This window comes from Pristiophorus japonicus, chromosome 12 (genome assembly GCF_044704955.1).
Source record: "Pristiophorus japonicus isolate sPriJap1 chromosome 12, sPriJap1.hap1, whole genome shotgun sequence".
NCBI lineage: Eukaryota > Metazoa > Chordata > Chondrichthyes > Pristiophoridae > Pristiophorus > Pristiophorus japonicus.
This window is the reverse complement of record NC_091988.1, coordinates 112,989,582-113,009,846: the sequence shown is the minus strand read 5'-3', so window position 1 is coordinate 113,009,846 and position 20,265 is coordinate 112,989,582. Positions and strand designations below refer to the sequence as shown.

The window sequence follows — 20,265 nt, the reverse complement described above, 5'->3', positions numbered from 1 at the left end:
TTTATAATCTAGAGAAAATCTTTCCTTTATAGGTATAACCTCCCAGTTCTGGTATCATTCTAATAAATCATTCTAATAAATCTCTCGTGCCTCTATATCCTTTTTATAAGATGGATACCAGAACTTCACTCCCACTCTGACCTCTCTGTCCTCGGCCTCTTACACTGTTCCAACGAAGCTCAACGTAAGCTCGAGGAATGGCACCTCATCTTTCGATTAGGCAATCCAGACTCAACATTGAGTTCAACAATTTCAGACCATAAGCCCTGCCCCTGTTTTTTCAGACGGCAGTTGTTGATGATTCTACTATTCCATTTACACCTCCTCTAGACTCCTCTTTTGTTTCTTTACTTATTCCATTACCATCTCCTTTTGCTTTGTATGATCATTCCTTTTGTCATTTAATCTCTCCTGTCTTCCGCTCTATCACAGACATTCCCTTGTGTTCTTTCCTCCCCTCCCCCTTTCCCTGCCTCTGTACTTGCTTAAAACCTGTTATAACTCGGCGTTGACTTGTTCAGACGAAAGATCATCGGCCTAAAATGTTAACTCTGTTTCTCTCGCCACAGATGCTCCATACACTGCTGAGTATTTCCAGCATTTTCTGTTTTTATTTCAGATTTCTAGCATCCACAGTATTTTGCTTTTGTAATAGAATCTTGCAGCACACAAGGAGGCCATTCTGCCCAAAGTGCCTGTGCTGATTAGCAAATTAGTCCCACTCCCCTACCCTGCAGATTCCTCCTTTTCAAGTATATATTCAATTCCCTTTTGAAAGTTACTATTGAATCTGCTTCCACCACTCTTTCAGGCAGCGTATTCCAGATCATCATAACTCACTGCTCAAACAATTCCTGCTCATCACCCACCTAGTTCTTTTGCCAATTTTCTTACACTTGTTTCCTCTGGTTACCGAACCTCCTGCCAATGGAAAGTTTCTCCTTATTGACTCTTCTCAAAACCTTTCATAATTTTTAACACCTATTACATCTTCCTTTAACCTTCTCTGCACTAAGGAGAAGAATCAGGCTTTGCTAATCTCTCCACGTAACTGAAGTCCCTCATCCCTGGTATCATTGTAGTAAATCTCCTCTGCACCTTCTCAAGCAAGGCCTCGACATCCTTCATAAAGTGTGGTACCCAGAATTGGACACAATACTTCAGCTTGGGGTCTAACCAGCGTGTTAGCATGACTTCCTTCCTTTTGTACTCCATGCTTCTACTTATAAAGCCAAGAATCCCATATGTTTTTTTTAAAACAGATTTATCAACTATATCTTGTCCAAGTGACCCCGGTTAGATAGTGACCAGGAGCACGGATCAGGTCCCTCCTGCACCCTGTCCATAAGCAAAGGACTGCCCATCCTGAAGTGGTTTATCAATACCCAGGAATCTCCGGCTTTAACTTTTGTGCCTTTTTTCCTTTTCAGAGGAAGGATATTCTGGATGAATTGACCAAGAGTCAGAAAGTCTTCTCTGAGAAGCTGAATCACTTAAGTCGCCGTCTGGCCTGGATCAATGCCACCATCTACTCCAAGGTAAAGAGGACATCATGCTGGAATATCAATGTGAAGATCCACTTTCTTTTTACCAGGAAGTCTAGAGCTTGGAAACGAGCGAGTCTCTGGCCGCTTGAGTTGGTCAGAGTGAAGTAGTGCATGTGGTGCAGACCAGAAGGATTTTCTTAAAAGCATCGCCTGGTTGTGTGGTGTTTATACTGAATTGTTGCTGAGTGGGGAGGGGAATCGCGCTGAGACCTTTCCCAGCAGCACAGGACCAACATTGCATCGTGGCCATGCAATATTCCAATAAATAGATCATTTCAATGCAATAGATTGGGGAAGAACAGGGTTCTTGGCATATAAGTTACGCAAGGATCATCATCATAGGCAGTTCCTTGTTTGCAAAGTGCCGCAGTACAGCGGGACCTAAGGGTCCATGAGTATGAAACGCAAAAGGTTAGTATGCAGGTACAGCAAGTGATCAGGAAAGCCAATGGAATCTTGGCCTTTATTGCAAAGGGGATGGAGTATAAAAGCAGGGAAGTCTTGCTACTGTTGTGCAGGGTATTGGTGAGGCCACACCCTGGAGTACTGCGTGCAGTTTTGGTTTCCATATTTACGAAAAGATATACTTGCTTTGGAGGTAGTTCAGAGAAGGTTCACAAGGTTGATTCCAGAGATGAGGGGCTTGACTTATGAGGAAAGGTTGAGTAGGTTGGGCCTCTACTCATTGGAATTCAGAAGAATGAGGTGTGATCTTATCGAAACGTATAAGATTATGAGGGGGCTTAACAAGGTGGATGCAGAGAGGATGTTTCCACTGATGGGGGAGACTAGAACTAGAGGGCATAATCTTAGAATAAGGGGCCACCCATTTAAAACTGAGATGAGGAGAAATGTCTTCTCTGAGGGTTGTAAATCTGTGGAATTCGCTGCCTCAGAGCTGTGGAAGCTGGGACATTGAATAAATTTAAGACAGAAATAGACAGTTTCTTAAACGATAAGAGGATAAGGGGCGGGGAAGTGGACCTGAGTCCATGATCAGATCAGCCATGATTGTATTAAATGGTGGAGCAGGCTCAAGGGGCCGTATGGCCATTTCCTGCTCTTATTTCTTATGTTCTTATGAAGCGAGGATGACTTGATTCCATGTCAAAAAGTTCACAGGTGTTTCAATGAAGGACCCAATATTCCAGGTCCCGAACCAAATCCTGAAGGGTGGAAGATGCCTGTGCGTGGATTTTTTTAACGTGGTGGCCGTTGCACACCAGCCACCACACGGGATTGACAGAGCTGGGTCTTGGTCCAGCTCTACTGCACGGGCCTAGTGCGCACACATAGGCAAGGATGGGGTTAGGTTAGATGTTGGGTGGTTCTTCTTTTCCCAGAGGATACCTGTCTTTGCCCCTGATGGTGTAAACCTTTTCCAGGAGAAGATGCTGGACATCTACTGGCTGCTGCAGGTGTGCGTCCGAGTAATCGAACACAGCGACCGGACCAAGACGCTCTTCGCCTTCATGCCAGAGTTCTACATGAACGTCGCCATGAACAGCTACAGCGCTCTGAAAAATTACTTCAGTCCAGTCAACAGCATGGACGAGCTACTTGGTAAGTGCAGGGCAGGTGGGCCGGTGACTCAACCAGCCTCGTGCTGGGATCTGGGAAGAATTTTGTGCTCCTGTTTACTCACACGGCCTCGGGAGGTTAAATCTTTTGTGGAAGTCCAGTGAGTGTAGGTTACATGTGCGCCACCATTTGCGGCCTCGCCTTCAGCAGCTCTGGAATTCCCTTACTAAATCTCTCCGCCTCTCTACCTCTCTTTCCTCCTTAAAGACACACCTCAAAACCTACCTCTTTGACCAACTGACCTAATATCTCTTAAAGTGGTTTGATGTCAAATTTTGTTCGACAACGCTCCTTTGAAGCACCTTGGAATGTCTTACTACATTAAAGACACTGTATAAATGCAAGTTATTGTTGGAAGGAACAAGTTCGATGAGTTGAGTGCCCTTTTTCTGTGGGCTGGTTTTGAGGGCTTCCCAAAGTCCCCAGTATAATTGAGCGCTGCCTCACTTGGTCACTCCCTCAGCTTCGATCAGAATAACGAGGAGGTTTGGTTGAAATGAATCCAAGTATTGTGAGATTTGTCACTGCAGAAGGTGTTGTGCTTTGGTTGTCGGTTTGTTGGAGCTAGACACAATTACTAACATTCACAATGTGATTTCAGATACTGAAATGTAAGAGGAAATAACATTGTTACCATATGTAGAGGGTGGTTAAATGGTTTCAGAGGCTGATGGTATTAAATAGGCATTGATTATAACAGCTTATTATTCACCTGTGGAACATCTAAAATCATATTAGGACTATCACACCTGCTGCGATTATAGTTCAGGATTTTGTTTTCAATCAGGTTCACGCGACACATTAACCTGGCGTCTGTCTTTACAGACAATAACTTGTTTTATAAGGGATACTGTTACTTTGAAGGTAATAACGGCTGGATTTTCGGCTTTTCTGTTTCCGGGGCGATAATGGCGACGGGACGGGGAAGTTACCGTCCGGGAATAATTTGCACCTCCGTCGGTATATTTGGGCATCTAGGCCCTGCGTCCGGGGCATAGCGCGAAGGGAGGCGTTGTACACCTCTCGGTGCAAGGAAGTGAAACTCCCGAGCTAAAGTGCCGGGCCGGGAGCGCTCCGAGGGGGGAGGGAGGGGGGAACCTAAAAAACCCCACTAAAACATTCCTAAAATATTGCCCATGCCACCACAACACAACTCGCACAAAAAACACTGGCACTTACTCTTACAGCACATCACCTTCCTCTACGCTGCCGAGATCGCTGGTCCGCTCTGGCTCTGAGGCGCACTTTCGGGCAGACGGGCCGGGCAGGAGCTCAAACTCGCGCCCGTGTCGCAACCAGGGGCATTGCACACTTGGTGCAGCTCATCGTGAAACCCGACCCGAGGATCGCGGCGAGGCGCTGGAGACCTCACCGCTGCCTTTCACACCGCTCCGGGGCAAAACCCCGAGCGCAAAGGACCGGAAAGTCCAGCCCTGACACTATCCGCCACAAACTGTGTATTCAAGTTTGACTCGTGCTGAGGGGCAGTTGATACTTAAACAGGAGGCGAAAATCCGATGGTGATGCCCTGCTTGGGTGCTACCTCGTGTCTTTGATGGACAAGCCTAACAGAGTAATGGCAAAGGTCTGACAGCAGGCTGCCCACCACCTGTCTTCGAACAGAGGGACAAGTCCCTGCACCGACACCATCATAACTTACAGTGGGGAAACTACGTTACACACACACTGCATTTACTTGTATTTTGGGTAGATTATTTCAACTATAATACAAGTCACAAGGGATTGAGTTTCTGATCTCAGGCTCGTCGCTGTGGGGCTTTGCCAAGCGCTGGTGAGAAATCCCTATATCAGGAGGGTGAGCCATCTCCCTGGTGACTGTCGTGGTTCATGGTGGGTGGTGCCCGGGGAAAGGTTGCTGTGGCCACCATGTCAGCTGCAGATGACACATGGCACAAGTTGGGTCAGTCCAAATCCACACTGGGGAGGGGCATTTTCACCAAAACAGAAGCTAGTATGAAACGAGAACAATTGTGCACGTACACAATGTGCTCGTGCAAATGGCGAAAGTGCCCATTTGGCACGTTTGTGGTTGGACCCGTTTATAGGTGTTGCGCATCACTGATTGATGTTACTGTGAGGATCAGCACGGCTGTCGGTATCTGCGTGTCTCCTGTTGTAACAGGCCCTTCAACAATCAATTCCTCTCTCCACAGGATATCAGGAGACGCTGAGCCGATTGGCTGCCATCCTTGCCAAGCACTTTGCTGACTCTCGAATTGTGGGAACGGGTGAGTCCTTGTTCTGGGGCTCGGCATATTACACCAATCCTTGGAGGGGAGGTGAGTGGGGGGAGGTGGTTACCAAGACTTCGGGGATGAATTCAAGCAACTCGTGCAAGCTGACTATTTGCAGTTGGCAGGTCTCCAAACTTAAATGTATTGGCACAAAAAAGTTGCCATTTTGGGAATAATTCATGCATCAATTTGCAGGCCATGGGATGAGAGAATGTCACATGGAGGTAGGGAATGCTCCTCTGAAGTTGGTGCTGGGCCACGTTGTCAGAGAAGAGCAGAGAGGATTTTGCTCTATCTCTCTCTCTCTGTTATACTTGACCTGGGAATGGGTGCATGTAATGGAAAGTGCTCCATTCCCCAGCATGAATATCCTTCACCTTGATTATTATATCTATTTTTAAGTTAGTGGACTAGGGGCTAGACTTTCCTATGAGCTCCTCAATGCCCAATTGCCCGCTGAGAAAAACCGATAACGTTTGGTAAGTAACGCTGGCAAGAATTTCCACTTTTATGTTAAAACTAATTAAGACTAATTAAAACGAATCACTCGGCGAGAAAATGGGCATTGCACCTTTTATTATAGGCGGTTAAGGGGAAACTAAGTAAAACAGGCGGTTCTTACCGGAATGGACGGTAAGTATTTAAAATTTAGTCCAAGGCTGCGGTTAGGCCTAGGGAGAGGGGAAAACTTCAAAAAAACATTTCAATAAAAAAATATATAAACGTTAAAAGCATTCCCAAGACACTTTTACACCTAATCACTGTTTTAAAATTAAAAAAAAAATAAATAAAGAACCTTTAACTTGCCTTTCTTTGCAGAGTACTCACTTGCTGCCCTGTTTAAGCAACTTTCACAGGGCGGGTAACTCAGTAATCGGGACATGCTTCCATTGAGGCCAAACTTACGCCCTGGCGATTTTATCGCCGTTTCATGTCGGCGGTTTGGTTCCGGCGGGTGTGTTCAGATTTGGGCGAAACCATTAAAAAACTAAGGGAGAAACTTTCGCTGGGCGGAAAAAACAGCTGTACCGCCGAGAAAATCGCCGAAAACCTGCCGAAAGTGAAAGTCTAGCCCTAGGCCTTTTTAAGTTTCTAAATGAGAAGGTAAGGGTCAGCATCTGAAGTTCCACATTTAGTGTCCGGCACAGTTGGGAATCCTGGAAGATGAGTTTCTTGGGCCCAACTCTGTGAACCTGTACTTCAGATGATCTGGATGTGAAACTCTTAGCCATGGAGATTCCGGCAGTCGTGTTTGGAGTCAGCTTGAAGAAACCGCCAGTGTTTTACAAATATTCCGATGTGAAATTGACGGGCAGGAAAAGACCATTAGGCCTGACCCGTTGTTTCAAGGCTGCTGGTGTCACCAATGTAACGACTCCACTGCCTTCAATGGTCAGTCCTCAACAAAAACACAGCAGTGCTTAGTGAAAGGGGACTGTGTGAACAGTTCTCCTGCATTCAGTCAGGTGGAACTGACTGATATCATCATAGGCAGTCCCTCGAAGTGAGGATGACTTGCTTCCACACCAAAAAGGAATGAGTTCACAGGTGTTTCAATGAAGGACCTAATATTCCAGATCCCGAACCACATCCTGAAGGGTGGAAGATGCCTGTGTGTAGATTTTTTTTAACGTGTGGTGGCTGTTGCACACCAGCCACCACACGGGCTTGACAGAGCTGGGTCTTGGTCCAGTGACAAGGATTGACCAAGACGACTGGAGACCTGCTCTGTTGCACGGACCTAGTGCGCACACATATCGTAGTGTGGGCTGGCCCGTGCCCCTGGGCCCTTGCCTTCTCTGAGCCCCAAACCAACGCCTCTCCTGGGCCCCGGTCACGTCCATCTACAAACTCTTGCCACTCCTTCGTCCCTCCTGGTGTGCCTGCCCGCACTGCAATCAGCGACCTGGCAGTGGTATGCTGCCGCACGCTGATAACACATTGCCTCAGTCTGTGAGGCTTTTCACTATGAGTTACTTTAATTATATCAGAACAGCCCAGATTAATTGTGTTGAAGTCTCTTCCCTCAGTTAGCCTTTCCTGTGCAAAACAAATTTGGATGGTTCAGCTCCTTTTTAGGTGCGCAAGCATCCCTGTAACTAACGGCAATTGACACAGAAGCTGCATTAACACCACAGCCGGAGTGATGTGGCTTTTCTCCGCACCGACACTAAAGCTGTAATGCAAATCCAGTGTAACGTCCCAACCCAGGGCCCAGGAGTTAGGGTGGATTAATACTTTACCGTCCTGGTGTCACTGACACTTCAGTTTCAGTATTCAATCAAAGGCCATTAGGATGGCTGCTGTGAGAAGTGGGCAAATTAGCACGGTTATAAAGCAGTGTTCTATAATAGATTCTGTTAAGGCGTATTATTGAAGTCGAGTTCAAGAAGGTGCACCCTGCATGGAGCCAGTGCTGTGCCTAATTTGTGCGTGCTTGAGTGTAGAGCAAGCTTTGCTCTGCATCTGTGCCTATCCTGGGACTGCTCAATCGAGGCAGACCCAGCATGATGTACCTCATGACCCCTTCAAACCACACAACCCTTTGATGACCCTCTCTCTTGCCTCTAGATATTAAGGATTCTCTGATGCAGGCTCTTGCCAGCTATGTCTGCTACCCGCACTCCCTGCGAGCTGTTGAGCGTATCCCAGAGGAGCAGTAAGTACAAACTACTTCAGTTATGCCCGTGGAAAGAGACTTGTCAAGCGCGACATTTCAAACTGATCTGCCAAGATTGGAATGGGATGTCACTTAGTAGAGAGGTGAACACAGTTCACGGGCCTGAATCCCACTGGCAGTGAATAATAGGAATCCACCAATATAAGACCTCACAAGTGGCGGGTGTGTTGCAGTTTTAATTCCGACCAGAATTTGTACGTGCTGTCAGGGAAAGTGTTCCGTTCCGCACACCCCTTTCTCTCGTTTCTCTGTCGGGGTAGAACAGGGCCAGAGACGTGAATGAGAGTGTACAAGCTGATTCACGTCAATAGCTGGGTAGCCAGAAACACCAGTCGCTACAAACTCTGACGATAACAGTTGGTCATTCGATGTTTAATGAATTCTGCCAAATTAATTCCAAAATAAGTTGAATCACTTGAGTTCAACTTTGGAAAACCTGGAGGATAGAAATGGCGGCCACAGAAACAACTTTAGGGAATAGAGTGAACTTTGCTACCTTGACTTATAATGATGACAATATTTGAAAGTATGTGAGTCTTCTTGAAACGTTGTTCCTATGGAATTGTGATGCACTATTTGTGCTCTTTAAGGGAAACAATTTTCATCAAAATACATTAGCAGATATTTAGTTTGCTGAGTGTTCAAAGCAATGGTAGTTTGTAGGAAAGCACCACGATGCCAAAAACATGGCATCTCATTGCTTGCACGTTCTACACACTGTGGTTTCTCCTAGGGCATTTCTTTCTGATGATTGAAAGCATAAAAAAGCAAGTGTTGCTGGTTCTATCAACACTTCAGAGTAACGCTTCAGCCTTTCATCATCTCGCATACATTGTCACTGCTCCCAACACCATAACACAAGGAATTATTTTACTGGCACAACTGACGAACCGCTACTAAGCATTAGTACCTTGGAGTAATGGAGTCTTGTGTCTCTGTTTTTACAGACGTGTGGCCATGATGAAGAATCTCTTAGCTCCGTATGAGCAGCGGCCATGGGCCCAGACCAACTGGATCCTAGTGCGACTCTGGAGGGTATGTTTGCCTCTTGTGGTGCATGTAGATGTTGCTTAAGTTTAAAAAAAATGTTCATAACACCAAACAATTTCCCTCTTATTCTTGCTCATTTCAAATCAGCTCACCATTTACACATTTCCTTTTAAATGGGAACATTACTGTAGGAGAGCGCTTCCATTATAAATATAAATACCGCCCCCTCTCGTTCCCACTCACCCCTATCTGCTTGTTTTTAAATCACTTAAAAAAAGACGAAGTGACCTGGATCTGGGAGTCACAAGCTGAATGAATAAAATTGCAGATGATACAAAGCTACCTGAAGGTGGCGGTCTTCAAAGATGGACAGGGTAAGCTGCAGGAAGATTTCAACATACTTGGACATTGGTCAGAGAGGTGACAGATAAAATTCATTGTAGACAAATGCAAAGTTTTTCATATGAGAACAAAAAATGCCGGAAAAATTACTTAAATCCTTGTCCTAACTCGCACCGAGTCTCACTCACCCATTACCCCTGTGCTCGCTGACCTACATTGGCTTCCGGTTAAGCAACGCCTCGATTTGAAAATTCTCAGCCTTATTTTCAAAACCCTCCATGGCCTCGCCTCTCCCTATGTCTGTAATCTCCTCCAGCCCCACAAACCCCCCCCCCCCCCCCCCCCCCCGAGATATCTGCGCTCCTCAAATTCTGCCCTCTTGAGCATCCTTGATTATAATCGCTCAACCAGTGAAGCACCTTGGGACGTTAAAGGCGCTATATAAATACAAGTTGTTGTTGTTGTTACATGGAAAGAAAATAATGTGTGGGGAAAATGAGAGAGATCTGGGGGTCCTGATTGACAATAAATTGAAGCTATCGCAGTAATGTTCGGTGGCAGTGAGTAAAGCAAGTCAGATGTTGGGGTGGATTAAAAGGTCATTACTGAGCTGAAATCGCGAGGTAATCCTGCCAGTTTATAAATCACTGATGCAGCTGCACTTAGAATACTGTCTCCAGTTCTGGCCACCACAGCACAGAAAGGATATTGCAACGATTGAAAAGATACAGAAGAGAGCAACCAGAATGATGAAGGGATGGAGGGATTGGATTATGAGGAAGTAGAGCATGTTCTTACTGGAAAAGAGAAGGTTGAGAGGTGATATGATTGCTGTGTTTAGGATTCTAAATGGACTAGATAATGTAGACTGTGATGAGCTGTTTCACCTTGAGCTGAACAGTAGAAGCAGAGGACCCGACTGGCATTTGGAGGGGGATAAATTCAAAATGAATCTGTGGAAACATTACTTCAGTCAGCAAGTGGTCAATCTGTGGAATAGGCACCTTAGGGAGAAGGTGTATTGATTCATTCAAATGCACTTTAGATAGATTTCTTTTAGAAAATAACGCTTTGGGATACAGTATATGAGTAATTTGAGACATGACGTGATGAGTGTCACATGCTGGGGAGGAGCAGGTGACTTTAGACCGATGGTTCCCAAAGCTCTCCCAATGCTGGGGCTTTCCTCGTGTGGTGTCTGGGTCAATTGTACACTCATTGTTGGAGATCGATCGCGATGATTAGTCAACACTCCATTATCATTGTATCATACGACTACCAGGATGGTAGAAGGCAAACTAGATGGACCGTGGTCTTTTTTTCGTCTAGTGATTCCTATATTCCTAAACTCCCACCTTTTTGAAACTATTCAAATTTTTATTCTGCCACTGGCAACCATACTGTGCTGGGACTAAAGTTTTCCCCAGCTCAATTACCATCCAGTGTATCTAACAATGGCCTGAATGCTGATATTTGGAATTCCCAATTGAACCCATTCAGCAATTGGTCGCATTGTTGCTGTTAGTGGACCAGATGCTTGTCAAGATTCAAGATGGAGGATTCCTGTAGCGCAAGCAACACTCCATCTCACTTCAAACTATAACATTTGTGCTTTTCTTTGGTTTTGAGGGTCTGAGATTGAGCAGATGAAATTAGTTTCAAGGGAGGCTGACCTCATCTGTTTATGTAATTTCCATAAACAGTATCTAATTAGATCAAGCTTATTTAGCTAATACCTCAGGTTGCTAAAATGGTAACCAAATAAAAATAAACCATGAATTTATAAAGTGCTTTTCTCATCCTCAGGACCTCCCAAAGTGTTTCACAGCCAATTAATTACTTTTGAAGCACAATTACTGTTATAATGTGGGAAACACGGCAGTCAATTTGCACACAGCAAGATCCCATAAACAGCAGTGAGATAAATGAGCATATCATCTGTTTCTACTGGTGCCAGTTGAGGGATAAAAGTTGGCCAGGACATATAGGCCCCAAGTTTCCACATGATTTGCTCCTGATTTTTAGGAGCAACTGGTGGAGAACGGAGTATCTTAGAAATCGGAATTCTCCACATTTAAGTTTTCTGCAGTTCTATTCAGGTAGAACAGTTTCACTTTTGAACAGAATTTTTTTTTTCAAAAGGGGGCGTGTCCGGCCACTGACGCCTGATTTGAAAGTTTCCACAGTGAAAACGTACTCCAAACTCACTTAGAATGGAGCAAGTGAAGATTTTTGTAGGCTTGAAAAAACCTTGTCTACACATTAAAAAATCAGGCGCAGGTTACAAATTAGGCGTTGGGAACGAGGTGGGGGCGGGGGGAGGGAAGTCATTACTTTCTTCAATAAATCCTTATTTATACTTATACAAATATTATACAAATAAATCCAACCTGAATAAAAATTTATAAGCAAAGAAAAGATTAAATAAACCATGTTCCTACCTGTGTGAAAGTGCTTCAGGCAGGCCTTTCAGGCAGCGGTTTGCCGTCAGGACCGACCGACGGCAGGGGGAGAAAGCTGCAAAAAGCCTCAGTGCTGATCATGGAAGGGCAATGTGATTTTATTAAAAAATGTTAAAAATTGAACAGCTACAAAGAATTTGAATAGTCTCAAACAAGTTTATCACAGTCTATCTTTAATTACTCCCTCACCCTCACACACAGAAATATCAAGAAAATTAAAATACAAGCCTTTGCAAGGGTTCAATAAACAAATTTTCACTTTTTCTGCAGCACTTTTTAAAATGGCCAAGTGCCAATGTTTACTTCAGACTGCGCGAACGCTCCAACGCGCACGCGCAGGGTTGCCGGCATGAAAAAAACTCATTTAAATTGTACCCACCCCCTCCTACTTACAGGTGGTAGGCTCTGCCCCCTGTGCGCCGCGCCAAGCAGACATCGAGCTGCAAAGCGCTCGAGAATAGCCCGTTTTTTTTCAGGCGCCATTTTCGACGCGAAAGACGGGCGCCCAGCTCAGAGGGGCGCCTGTTTTGCCACGTGTGGAAACTTGGGGCCATAGTATCTTTCACTTCTTCAGAATGTCTCAAAGTGCTTTATGGTGAAGAAATTACTTTTGATGTAAATATTTGGGCAAACAGTTTGTTCAGAGATAACTCTGTTTTATTGATATTGGTCAGCACATCTAGAGAACTCTTTCCTCCTCTTCGAATAGTGCCATGGAATCTTTTATATTCACCTGAACAGATAGTTACTGAACTAGTAATCCAGACGCCAGGATGAATAATCCAGAGGATGTGAGTTCTAATCCCACCATGGCAGTTTGAGGAATTGAATTCAATGTAATTTTTTTTTTAAATCGGAAATAAAAAGCTGCTTTCAGTCATAAAACCAAACTGGTTCACTAACCTTACTCGGCCTGGCCTTTATATGACTCCAGTCCCACACCAATGTGATTGGGTCTTAAATACTCCTAGCAAGCCCCTCAGTTGTATCAAACCGCTGGCAGGCTCACCACCACCTTCTCAGGATAACTAAGGATGGGCAATAAATGCCGGTTTTGTTAGTAAGTTGCATATCCCGAGAATGAATTTTAAAAATCTGGAGCCTTGGTTTAACGTCTCATCCAAAGAACAGTAACCCTGATAGTGGCAGCACTCTCCAGCAACACACTGAAGTGTCGGCCTCCATTTTGTGTTTAAGTTCTGGCATGGCGCTTGAACCCATAGCATTCTGACTTGGACAAAGAGTGCTACAACTGAGTCAAGTTGACACGCTAATATGTGTAAGCTTGTCACTATGTTAGCAGACGCAGATGTCAGTTATAGCCTCAACCATGACCAGATGAAAATTATAAAATACTTTTTTTTGGGCCTGTCCTAACTAGCAGCTCTTAAGACAGCAATGGGTTGCTATCCATACCCCTTCAGATGAAGAGAAATAACTCATATTTCTCATCAGTCTGATAAGAAAGAAACGGAGTTTCTTTGAAGCCTCAGAGTCCTCTCGAACTGGGATGTATTCTGCAGGCTGTTGATTGCCAAAACAGATTCGCTGGTCATCCATTTACTGCTGTTTCTGGTATCTAAAAATAGGAGCAGAAGTAGGCCATTCGGCCCTTTGAATCTGTACCGCCATTCAATATGATCATGGCTGATCCTCTATCTCAACACCATATTTCCGCTTTCTCCCCAAACCTCTTGATGCCTATTGTCTCTAGAAATCTATCTATTTCCTCCTCAAATATATTCAGTGACTTGGCCTCCACAGCCTTCTGTGGTAGAGAATTCTACAGGTTCACCACCCTCTGAGTGAAAATATTTCTCATCATCTCGGTCCTAAATTTCCTACCCCGTATCCTGAGACTGTGACCCCTTGTTCTAGACTTCCCAACCCGGGGAAACATCCTCCCCGCATCCAGTCTATCCAACCCAGTCAGAATTTTATACGTTTGCATACATTTATTTTATACATTTTATACCTTGCTGTGTACAACATGGCTGCGACCTTGACTACAAAGCACTTGAAAGTAATTTGTTGAATGGGAATGCTGCCGCTGTGTAGAAATGACGCATCAAGAAGTCTCTTAGTTTATTTGACTATGCAAGAAACACATTCCGGAGAAGATAATCCTACATTCTTGTGGACTGACCTAAGCCTTTGTTTTTATAAATATTTTAGTACCACTTGATTTTTTTATATGCCTCTATGTATATTTAATTCATTATAACTCCATGTTGGGGTTTTAGCCTGAATGATAGGGCTTGACAGTGTGGCGTTTTCCATTCATTGGAGATGTCATGAGTGCAAAGCTGCCATCCTCTGCAAAATATCTCCGTGTCCCCATATCCAACCATTACCAAAACCCATTACTCGCTCCTTCAATAGATTGCCCACCTCTGTTTCTACCTTTCCCCTCCGCTATTAGTCCATGATCTTAAGGTTCCGCTACCTCAGTATGCTCCTTGCCTCCACTCACCATAAACTACAACTGAGGGGAGATGCAAGTGCATCTAACTTTTTTTTTTTTGCCGAGAAAATTGACTTTAAGATCCTCATTTTCAAATCTCTGCTTGGCCTCTATTTCCCCTCTGCCACACACACTGGCTCAGCAATCTCTTCCAACCATACAACCCTCTTACTCCCTCCCTTTCTCCAATGGTCCTCAAATGCAACTCTACCATGAGAGGCTGTTCTTTCAGTCACTTTACCTCTGCCTTCTGGCAATCCCTCCTTAAATCCTACCTTTCTTGTGGGTTTTAAAACCCCCCCTTAGAATCCTTCTGTTCAATCCTGTCTTCACTTTCCCCTTCTCCTCCTCATTTTACTTTTTCCCTTACTCCGTTGGGGATTCACCCTTTCTTCCACCTGTAAGACACTCGTGGAATAGTCAGCGGGCAGCAATTCATAGATGACGATGACGACTTGCATTTATATAGCGCCTTTCACGACCACCGGATGTCTCAAAGCGCTTTACAGCCAATGAAGTACTTTTTGAAGTGTAGTCACTGTTGTAATGTGAGAAAAGCAGCAGCCAATTTGCGCACAGCAAGCTCCCAGAAGCAACAATTTGATAATGAACGGATAATCTGTTTTTGTTATATTGACTGAGGGACAAATATTGGCCAGGACACTGGGGAGAACTCCCCTGCTCTTCAAAATAGTGCCATGGGATCTTTTACATCCACTTGAGAGGGCAGACGGGGCCTCGGTTTAATGTCTCATCATAGAGGTCCAAAGATCTTTGTGGCTGCATCTGATCAAAGGGAACACAGCTATTTTGAGTTTCAATCAATTCTAATGAGAAGGGTTATCATCTCTTTCAGGTATGAAACGTGAAGAAAATCATTATCATCATCATAGGCAGTCCCTCGAAACGAGGATGACATGCTTCCACGCCAAAAAGGGATGAGTTCACAGGTGTTTCAATGAAGGACCTAATATTCCAGGTCCTGAACTACATCCTGAAGGGTGGAAGATGCAGGTGTGTGGATTTTTTTAACGTGTGGTGGCTGTTGCACACCAGTCACCACACGGGCTTGACAGAGCTAGGTCTTGGTCTAGTGGCAAGGGTTAACCAGGACGACTGGAGACCAGCTCTGCTGCACGGACCTAGTGCGCACACATATTGCAGTGTGGGCTGGCCCGTGCTGCCCCTGGGCCCTCGCCTCTTCTGTCCCCGAACTCTTACCTCTCCTGGGCCCCGATCACGTTGCATCACGATCACTCACCGCTCCTGCACCCCAACCTCGCCCCTTCCGCTGTACCTGCCCACGCTCCAGTCAGCAGCTTGGTCCTTGGTGACGTCCAATCCAGTCGCCCTCTTCACAGCCGTTGCTCTCCAGCACACGCTGTACCTGGAAGTGGTACGCTCCTTTGAAGGTGATGATCCTTGCTGATGATCCTTGCAGGTTGGGGCCACCGCGTCGAATGCCGGCATTCGGAGGCTTCGTTTAAAGGTAAGTGAAGAAAATGGAGCTAGATTGGATAACTGCTCCGTGAAGTCAGACAACCTTAATTGAAGCTCATCAATTATTGACTTCACCTTCCCCGACCCTATCCCTATTCTCACTTTGTCTCATGCACATTTCATGACTCCACAATTTCCTTCAAGCTCAAAAAAAAATCCACAAACGTTGTTTACACAGTTGACTCATAGTTTCAACTTTGCTTCAAAAAAAAAGTCCAATGAGCTGGAGCCTCAACTTTCCCCGAAGGCTGATTTTTTGAGATGATTTGTCAACTCAGCCAGAAAAAAATCTAGATTTCAACAAGACATGTTCTTGCCATCAAAGTTGTAGTTATTTCTGCATGCAGTTCAAAACCTGAGATTCTGTGAAAGATTCAATGTTCAACCATTCTCCATGCCTTTAAGTAAAATAACAAATTGGTGATGATTTAAGACTTGTTTCTGTGTGAAATTAACATTAGGAATATCACTCGCCATCACTGACGGTATTCCTCTGACAGTATCTCTGCACACAACTCCAATATAACATGCAATAACAAGTGATCACATTGCTATTGCCAGTCAGTTCTGAAGCTTTGTGCCTTATTGGGTTCACTGCTGTTGCACGTTGTCCAGAGTTGAGCTTCGTCGCTGGCTATGCAGTCTAGTCCACCAGTGTTTATTACTAGTTTAGATTTATCACATTGTCTTGTCTTGGTAAAAAGAGTATCACCTAACTCTTCTGAGTAGTTAAACTATTCAGCGCATTGCCCAAAAATGAATGGCTGACTGACATCGCTGGTATCTGCACTTTCAGCACCTGGCTTTGTTTGAGCTGCTCATGGCCAGCATGGCACTGTCTGAGATTCACTTTTGAGTGGTATGTTAGCCTAGGCTGATGGAATCAAATTTTGAGAGTTCCTTAGGACCCGGACATTAATTGTATTGACTAGGTGTCAGCCTCGGTTCAGTGGTAGCATTATCATCTCCGAGTCAGAAAGACGTTTGGTGTAAGCTTATCTCAGGGGACTTGAGCACAAAATCCAGACTGACACTCCAGTGCCGTACTGAGGGAGTGCAGTACAGTGGGTGCGTCATTCGGATGAGACGTTAAACCGAGGCCTTGTCTGCCCTCGGGTGGATGAGAAGGGTTCCACCGCACTATTCGTAAAAGAGCAGGGCAGTTCTCTCTGGTTTCCCGGGCGAAAATCTATCCCTCAACGTTTGTCACCAGGGCAGATTATCTGGTCATTATCGCATTGCTGTTTGTGGGAGCCTGTTTGCGCAGATTGGCTGCCACGTTGCCTACTTTATAAGAATGACGACACTTCAAACACAATGAATTGGCTGTGCAGCCCTTGGGGATGTCCTGAGGTTGTGAAAGGCGCTTTATAACTGCAAGTTCTTTCTTACAACATCATTCCTTTCAGACTCCCCGTCACTAAATGCTTTCCATTGCTGTGCAGTTCAAACGCAACTCAAGAACTTGCAGAGGTTTGTAAAAAGTAGACGGCAGGAAATCAGTACAGCAGATTTTACCTGAGTACAGAACTTTGAACCTACACCTCAAGTACAAGAAAGATGCAATTGTCTCCCCCGCCCCCCCCCCCCTCCACTAACTCTCTCAGCAATACCAAAACTGGACCAGCATCTGTTACAGAAAACTTACACATGAGGTCTTGTCAAACCACCACAAAAGCTATCTACCACCACACAGGGTTTGTGAAGGACTTGAGCTGGGAGCTTGCTCCTGGGTGATACCTTTTGGTATCTTTTGAAATTCAAAATGGAGATACAGGAAATCAAAAACGTGCCTTCCATATTTCAATAAAACATCAAACTAAAGTGATATTCTACCCAGATGCTAGACCCCGCACAGACATCTTCCACCCTACACTATGTAGTTCAGGACCTGGAATATTAGGTCCTTCATTGAATCACTTGTGAACTCCTTTTTTGGTGTGAAAGCAAGTCATCCTCGTTTCGAGGACCGCCTATGAGGATGAGACCCTCGAACTCATTAACGCAATATGGCACGGCCGAGATGGGCCGAATAGCCTCTTTCTGTGCTGTTTCATTCGGTGATCACCAAATCCTTTATCCCCACTTGGTTAATCTCAGAATAAAGTCAGCAGCTTGTGTTTTCTCTACTAGCGAACCAGCAAATAAATTTTTGCCAGCAATATTGCCGTTGAAGTGACATTTTGCGTATCAGACATTGATTTTGATGCTCTCCGACATTTCGATAATAAGTCAGCAGACACAGCTAGTTGGGAGCTTCTCTTTCAACAAGCAGTAATACAATTTAAAGTGACCACATGACTTGAAGACCTGTTCAAATCAGGAATGTGATAGGATTACTGATTCTTCAAACACAACTCATCCAAAACACACTTATTGTTAATTAGTGGCTATTGCAAAACCATTGCTGGTAAGTGGGATTAGACGGGATAACCTCTTGTTGGCTGGCACAGACACGATCGGAAGTACTTCAAGGAATCTAATGCAGCCAGGGTGATCTCCTGGAATAGTTTTGGTCGCCTGGATGGGTCGGAGAGGAATTTTCCCAGATTTTTTTCCCCAAATGGCCTGGGTTTTTATCTGTTTTTTTTGGCCTCTCCCAGGGGATCGCATGGCTCCGGGTGGAGTGTAAAATGTTGCGATATATGGGGTGTCGCGGTTATGTGGGGCGGACTGGTTGGGCCGGATGCTCTTTACCTGCCATTGTTCATGGGTTTATATGTAACCTTCAGGGCTGCTGACCGAGGGCCGTGCGGCTCTTTGTCGGCTGGCGCGGACACGATGGGCCAAGGTGTCCTCCTTCTGCGCTGTAGCTTTCTATGTTTCTATTGCTGCACACACCAACCATCCCTGCTATTAACAGACTAAATCTCCCATATCACTGAACAAACCCATTACTCTGAGCCCCTAGCAACCATTTCAAACCATTTTCTATGTTAAGAGTTTGAATTAAACAGTAAATAAAATGCTGGTTATGAAGTAATTTATTTTGAATTGAAAGTTAATTTTCTGTAATTGGATACACACTCACGGATCTCCTGTGGTGGAGGCCAGGGAGAGTCGGGGTTACGTATCGGCGGTGAGCAGTAGATTAGATAGCCCTGTCTGCTTTATTCTCCCATCCTCCCCTCCCCCAACACTCTTGTTGAACCATAGATTTATTACAATTCTGATTGGAGAATCATTCTTTCCTGTTGCTATCACCTCTGACGAGCACTGGAGAGCTTCAGGGTTGGTGACTGGCCTTGTACACATATTCTAAAAGAAGTGGTCTTATGTTTAGATCCATACTTGCCAGAAACAGTTCCTTCAATCTATCAATAAATGTATTTCCTTATTTGTGTTGGTGGTTTATCATTACTGGTAATGTGCTGTTTCGGAGTTTTATGGTTTCAAACAAGACAATGTGAGGGCGTGCGTGATTCAGATCCTGTCAGCTTATTACAAATCCCAAGCTACTTAAGTGGGTGGGAGGGTGTAGATCCATTTTCACGTTCCCAGACCATTCTGCACGGTGTGTACCCTGTCGCTGCTTGGTCTTATGCCTGACTGTCATCAACCATCTTTATTACTTACTAAAAAGAAATTCCTACTTCACATGCAAAATAGTATTTAGCTGTTGTGAAGGCAGCTTAGTGTTGCAGAGGATCAGGATTTCCCGTGCCTGTCTGAGCTGCATGCCAGTTGTGGATGAGAGGGAGTGTGGCCGACTCCCAGGCGGTCCTCTGTGCCACTCTGAACAGACTGCTCGGAGGCAAGCGGCCACAAGCAAGGATGACATTCTCCCATTCACTTTGATAGCCTGGGAGGACTCGGTGTGATTGGGCCAGTCTGACAGAGAGGCTGATTAGTTGTCAGCAATCCTTTGAAGAAGGGCTAGCCTGTACGGTCTTACTCACCGCCCCACAAGGCTGCTTCAAATGTCAAGCCTTATTGTGTAGTTGAGCGGGGTTTGAATATCTGGCATTGTCCCGACAGTCATGGCAGCTCCAAAGCTTGTGCCAAAGTGGTAAAGAGCCAGATGTAAGTGAGTGTTTCGGGACCAGTGTCGCTGGTGACATGCTATTGAGAGTTTTCTTTTGGTGTGATTCTCTTGTTCTGTTTACAGGGATGTGGATTTGGATACAGGTACACGCGACTCCCTCACTTGCTGAAAAGCAAACCGGAAGATGCCAACATGCCGAGCCTGCAGAGTGAGTATCAGCCGATCAGTAACATAACTGGGGATTTATCCCTGTCGCTGGCTCATCCAGTGACAGTGCCTCTGTCCATTTATTTTCCTCATTTGTTCAGCCACATACAAATGAAATGAAGCAAAATTACCTGGGCTACTCCCGTGCCAGACGGAAGCCACCTTGTCAGATAGTTTTCTCTGTCCTGCTGTGTATAAAGCCTTGCTGTAGTCCGCCCATCAGCCCCCTGTGCTGCCAGAAGTCTCTACTAC

General features: G+C 45.0%; 1 protein-coding gene across 1 annotated transcript in view; it reads left to right on the top strand.

Moving 5' to 3' along the window:
* LOC139276840 (E3 ubiquitin-protein ligase RNF123) overlaps nucleotides 1-20,265 on the top strand; it is a 413,881-nt gene that overhangs the window by 130,722 nt on the left and 262,894 nt on the right. The window contains exons 20-25 of the mRNA XM_070894838.1: nucleotides 1,431-1,538; nucleotides 2,933-3,110; nucleotides 5,303-5,377; nucleotides 7,955-8,042; nucleotides 9,011-9,098; nucleotides 19,930-20,014. Of these exons, the coding sequence (XP_070750939.1) occupies nucleotides 1,431-1,538; nucleotides 2,933-3,110; nucleotides 5,303-5,377; nucleotides 7,955-8,042; nucleotides 9,011-9,098; nucleotides 19,930-20,014 (622 nt within the window). The remainder of the gene's footprint in view (nucleotides 1-1,430; nucleotides 1,539-2,932; nucleotides 3,111-5,302; nucleotides 5,378-7,954; nucleotides 8,043-9,010; nucleotides 9,099-19,929; nucleotides 20,015-20,265) is intronic.